The sequence below is a fragment of the Hippocampus zosterae genome, chromosome 7 (genome assembly GCF_025434085.1).
Source record: "Hippocampus zosterae strain Florida chromosome 7, ASM2543408v3, whole genome shotgun sequence".
Lineage (NCBI taxonomy): Eukaryota > Metazoa > Chordata > Actinopteri > Syngnathiformes > Syngnathidae > Hippocampus > Hippocampus zosterae.
In genome coordinates this window covers 20,548,538-20,554,530 of record NC_067457.1, presented here as the reverse complement: position 1 = coordinate 20,554,530, position 5,993 = coordinate 20,548,538, and the positions used below count along the sequence as shown (strand labels likewise).

The 5,993-nt window shown below is 50.6% G+C and overlaps 1 protein-coding gene across 1 annotated transcript; it reads left to right on the top strand.

Annotated features, from left to right (window-relative positions):
* The first annotated feature begins 273 nt into the window (after nucleotides 1–273).
* Nucleotides 274–3,690, top strand: si:dkeyp-92c9.2 (uncharacterized protein LOC571482 homolog). The gene is made up of 2 exons (XM_052071462.1): nucleotides 274–775; nucleotides 1,375–3,690. The coding sequence occupies exon 2, from the start codon at nucleotides 1,429–1,431 to the stop codon at nucleotides 2,398–2,400; it is 972 nt and encodes a 323-aa protein (XP_051927422.1). The 5' UTR covers nucleotides 274–775; nucleotides 1,375–1,428; the 3' UTR covers nucleotides 2,401–3,690.
* Nucleotides 3,691–5,993: the final 2,303 nt, after the last annotated feature.

Genomic DNA, 5,993 nt, shown 5'->3' with positions numbered 1-5,993 from the left:
TCGAACCTTAATTGTGGACCAACCTTCGGCGGGCCGGGTTAAAAAGACCAACGGTCCGGATTCGGCCCGCGGGCCGTAGTTTACCCACCCCCGCTGTAGTATATTGCGTTTTTTGTATCCCATCGATGCTTTAAATTATGACAGTGATGGTTAGAGGTAGATTAAGTCCAATAAATGACTTCCTCACGCCAGCCGGCCATTGGGAAACGCTGAATTTCTGCTGTCCATTGTCGTCTGTGGGGAGAGTCTGTGGGAAGAGTCGGGGGGCGGGGCTACGAGCAGCCGCGTGATCCCACTGGCTGCGAGAAGCGGACGAATATTCCTGAGAGCTCCTTCACAAAGTCCGTCTGCCGGGGAGCGGGACTGGGGACCCCGAGCGCTCCTGTTTGGGAGATGATTCAGAGGATGACGATCTGGAGGGAAGGCTGAATTGATGGGACACACGTGAAAGCGGCCAACACTGCGGAGGTCCGCATCTTCCACCACGGAGATGCGTACGAAAGGACATTTGCTCGCAATGTTTACGCGCGCGCCTCTCGAGTGGCTCTGAGGCGCTCGAGGAAGAGGAGGAGGATGACAAAAGCGCATCCCGTTCGAGCGGCCGACACGCTGTTGCGTCTGTGAAGAAAGCTGAAAAGCCTCCACAAGAGGGACTTTTCGTGTTGTCGGTGCACTGGAAAAAGAACTCTTTTTTTTTTTTTTTAATTGCCACTTGGTGCGTTGGCATCCGTGCGGACTACGACACCGCTGACTTTTTTCTGTCGGCTATTCTCAGGTAAGATCTTGTTGTTCGGAATTGCAGATTTTTGATGATTTGATCACGTCAGAGATTTTAGGTTCAAATGTCCTTTTGACATCTTCCCGATATGATGCATGCACCCTGTAACCTGATAAAGGGTTAAATATCCGTGATCAACTATGAAAATCAATCAATTAGTTATCCTCAAAATATTAATCATTGGCTGTGTGAGCCTTTCTGGATTTTCTCAAGCGGTTTGGAGTGCAGTGGTTTGTTCAAGTGGATTAATGGAGCGTGAGGGGGCTGCAGCACGCTCCTTGCGGATGTACGTTGCTTCGCTTCCCGCAGATGATGTCACATTAGGAGTTAACTCAAAAGCGCACGCCAATTATTTGTGGACCGTGTCACTCAACAACAATTGGCCTATTTTTTTGTGTCGGTGGCTCTTAAACAACTTTGAGATGGATGACAAGAACTGAAATCCCTCCCCGCCCCTCCCGTGTTCCATTTTCTGTCAGCTTTGCTTGGAGATGGCCTTTAAAGCACCGCTCTTGTTCCGAACTGCACGTTTCGCCGAGCGTCACAGAAATTTGCGCTTGCGCATCTTGATTTGATTTTTTTGTCTTGATTTGCAGGTCATCACAAGACGCGCAACAGCGAACACGGGCGTCGGACCCGGCGTCACCGTCATGGGTACCGTACTGTCTCTGTCACCCGGCTCACGCAAGTCAAGCTACTACGACAAGCGTCCTGGCTCGCTAGGCCACTACCCGAGCCTGAGCAGCCGATCTCTCAACAGTCAAAAAGAGCGCGGCTTGAAGAGAGGCCAGTCCATCTTCCTTCCGGTACTCACGTGGAAACGACTGGTGGCCTCTACCAAGAAGAAGGGCAACTCCAAAAAAGGCCCCAACGGTCCAGTCGGCTTGGTCGACCCGCTCAACAACAACAACAGCATCAATATTTACCAAAAGGATCCCGTGCTGCACCTCAACTACGAGAATGTGAGGAAGTCTCTGTCCTGCGCCAACTTGAGCACCTATGAGGTCTCGGCGGGACTTGGCTACGGCCTGGGACTCGGTCAGGGCCGCGTGTACGGCTGCGCGAAACCCCGCCCGCTTTCTTCGGCCCCCCGGGGGACGGCGGCCGCGTCCCCTAAACGCGTCATCGTCCAGGCGTCCACCAGCGAGCTGTTGCGCTGCTTGGGGCAGTTCCTGTGCCGTCGCTGCTACCGGCTGAAGCGCCTGTCGCCGTCCGACCCCGTCCTGTGGCTGAGGGCCGTGGATCGCTCGCTGCTGCTGCAGGGCTGGCAGGACCAGGCCTTCGTCACGCCGGCCAACGTGGTCTTCGTCTACATGCTGTGTCGGGACGTGGTGGACGGCGACTCGGTGGCGTCGGAGCACGAGCTGCAGGCCATCCTGCTCACCTGCCTCTACCTGTCCTACTCCTACATGGGCAATGAAATTTCCTACCCGCTGAAGCCTTTCTTGGTCGAGGCGGGGAAAGAGGCCTTCTGGGACCGCTGTCTCGCCATCATCGACGCCACCAGCTCCAAAATGCTGCGCATCAACGCGGACCCTCACTTTTTCACGCAAGTCTTTGCAGAACTCAAAAGCGAAGGGGGCTGCGTTGCGCAAGATTACGCTCGGCTGCTGGATCGGTGAGAGGAGATTCAGAAGCGACCTTCCGGGTTTTGTTTGAATTCTCACGACCGCTTGCCGCTACCGTCCGACGCTATCTGCTGCCATGTGTATTGATTTCATGATCGCACCTTGCCATTTGGAAATTTGAGATTGCGATTGAAATATTGATGGATCGGTGTACAGGATTTACTGTCATGCATTCATCACTCCATTTTGAAGCAATGTAAAGTTTTACTCATTCAGTACCAGACAATTCTAGACCAAGTCTGAAAAGACGTTTAAAAACGTCTTTGGGAGTGAATGAGTTAAAAAAAAAATGTTAACCCAACAAATTCGCCCCAAAATTGAATCGATTCGCTCTCGCCTTCTTTTTGCTTCATCATTTTAACCAAGAACAACCATGAAAACAATCGGAGTCCCATTTGTGTTGTTTACCTTGAAAATCTGCCTGAGTTGACTTGAATTCAGGAGCCATTTGCTGCACCCGTCTCCCCCGTCCAAGCCTGCACAGCACATTTTGGTGGCTCCAGTTGTCTCAGCTGCCTCTCAGGATCCCTCGGCATCCTCGCGCGTCTCTTTAATCAACACGCGCGACTCAAACTGGAGTTCCCGCCGTTCTCTTCCGAGCACCATCACCTTATTTCCCGCGCCGGGAACCTAAACATCCACGCGGATTGGATTGACATTTTTCCATCAGAGACGGAATCATAAAATGTGGCACAGACACTTTAATCTGACACGATTGGATATTCCCGGAGACAATGCGGAGCGAGATCGCGACTGGCAGACTGACTGACGGGAACAGCTGCATGTCGGTACAATGCGAGTCCTGCTGTGCGCGTTTTGGCTTTTGTGGGTCACCTGGCCTGCGGGGGGACAGTTGCCTATTTTTACCCAAATCAAATATACCGGGGTTCTTGACGAGTGTTTGTCAGAGTCGTCGTAATATGCCCTACTTTAGCGTGGACGCACGCGAGCGGAAGAGTGACCGAGTTGCGAGTGGCCAGCCGCCAGGGTCGTCAGCTGTTCGGCCCGTTCCTGCGCTCCCTTGCCGACAGGCCGGCGCAGCAGGCCGGGTATTAATTAGATTAGTAGATTACGCCTGCCTGCCCCCCCGCCCCCCTCAAGACCTCTGCCCCTTCTTTCCCACTCAACAAGCCCCCGGCAATAGTACGGCGGCTAATCCAGGCCGCGCTGGACGGCCTTTTAAAGGCCCCCCTCCTGTGCTCTTTATTCGGAAGAAAAGCGTGAGACGCAAATACAAGTATGACATCGCTGCAAATTTACATGAAACATTATTTAGTATATGGCACACACAGTCATACCTCGGTTTTCAACCATAATCCATTCCAGAAGGCTGTTCGAAAACCGCTTTGTTTGAAAACTGAAACCACACTCTTTAAAAAAAAATTTTTTTTGAACGCGTCTGCTCACATTGGAACGCTACACGAAGAAGCATCGATTTTCGGTCATAATCCGAGGCATTAAAAAAAAAAAAAAACCTAAAAATTTTTGGTTGAGAACAGAGACGTTTGAAAACCGAGGTTTGACTGTATTCCGCTTAGACTGTGCCGCTCTACCCGCCCCCCCCCCCCACCCCCGAAATCATCTGCCGAGATATGAAATTTGACCTTAACACACATAAACAAACACCGTGGAGCACATCCCTTCAGTGGGTAATCCGGCGCTAATCCTCCCGCCCAATCAGATAGAGAGGGAGCGAGGGATGACGAGATGAGCGAGGGGAAATACAGTTCCGAATCCACAGAGATTTTGATGTCACACGAGCGGCGCAGTTTTTGATTCCCCCCCCACCCCCACCCACCTCTCCCCCCCCCTCACCCCGGCTCAGTCATTCAAATCCTCCTCTAACTAAGCGAAGGCCACATCGGTCCAAAGCTGCCTATTCCCACCCCCTTACTGGAATCGAGCCCGCCCGCCTCTGCGCCCGCCCGAGGGGGCTGGCGTGAGTCACACCAGTCAACCAGACACGAGTGACGCCGTGATTCAGAAGCAGAAAGCGAGTCGCCTTTCCTCGGCCTTCAAACGGCAGCCATTTTTGGTCTCATTGTTGCTCCTGCGCAGCTTTGACAAGGACACTTGTGTCTCGTCTGACCACCCACCCCCCCTCACCCCCCCGACGCCGCTCTGCTCCATCCCCATTTGCGCACACGCTCAGCTGTTCATTAGATTTGACACCCCAACCCTGCCAGCTATCGTCAGGACGAGGGAAGGGCACGACGACGCGGGGGGGGGGGGGGTTTCATCTTTTTTTATGATCTAATGAGTCTGTCGGACAAAAGTTAAAGATCGCGGTCGCCAATTCTCACTCAAATCGGAGGATGACGACAAGTGTGACCACTTGAATCGAAAAATTGTTTTGAAAAATGACTTTCCTGGCTTCTACCAGGAGCAGGATGCAATCCCCGATCCTTCAGTGAGCGACATGTCAAACGTGACACGCTGAACATAAATGGCAACTGCCCCCCCCCCCCCCATTGACATTACCTCTATCCAATCAGGACCCGGGCCGGATCCGGTAGCTGTTCCTCCAATCGTTCCTCGGAGCGCAGCGGCTTCCAAGCTCATTAACCGGCCCCCTCGGCCGGACCTGTAATTCCCGTCATCCAATCAAAGGCCTCCTTTGAGATCTACCTGCGGGAGAGCAAACACACCACGCCTTCGGTATCGCCATGCGTCACCGAGACTTGATAGTTACTCGGAAGCTGAAATTTATATTTGTGAAGCTGACGGGCAAATTGATGGGATTGTGAGTGTATATTTATCCGACTAGCCAAATGCAGAGACTGCCCTCCCCAAAAAATAACAACAAAAAAAATGCAATGAAAAGTCTTCACGTGCATACAATACAATTAAGGCCAAAAATGGGTCAAACCACGGCCAAGTGTTGTCGTGTTATAGTGGATGTTTAATTGTTAAATGGTTACATCGTCTTCGGGCAATTAAAACAGTAAGTGCTAGAAGACTGTTAAGTTGTGTTTGAGGTATTTATAAAGTATTTGCAATTTTTTTTTAAATCTTGGGAAAACTTTGGACTTGGATTTTTGTGGGGCAGGAAATGATAAATCGTGAAAAAAGGTTTGATTCAGAAATATTTTGCCACTTTCTTGTGTCATTTCCGATGGGGGGGGGGGGGTGAGGGGATCTATTCGCCAACAATTTTGAGTCAAAAAGGGTACTAATAGAGGTGACAAAAGTGGTTTTCTCACTGGAGAAACATTTTTAAATGACAGGAATGGAAACTGTTTCCAGTGAAGCTGAAAATGTTCTCATGTTGTCACGGCTCTGTGAGCTGTGTTAAATTATTGGAGGGTGCTGCTGCTGCAGGTTAGCATGATCGCCTTAACGTGGTGAGACTGATGTAAATATGGCGGCGCGTTCCCCAAAAATGTCATTACAATAAAAAATGTTTAAAAAAAAAAACCGTCATGTAAGGAGAAAAAAAAAAAAACAGGATAAGGTAATAGTGCTGTCGTGTCGTAGAATGCATGCCGGCTGGTAGTTTCGAAATGTACTGTGTGTGTGTGTTTTGTTTTTTACCTACTCATGTTATGCTTTTTATACATGATGAATTCTTATTTTAATATCATGTG

Coding starts and splice junctions, on each gene's coding strand:
- si:dkeyp-92c9.2 (XM_052071462.1), top strand. CDS start 1,429: ATGGGTACCGTACTGTCTCTGTCACCCGGCTCACGCAAGTCAAGCTAC.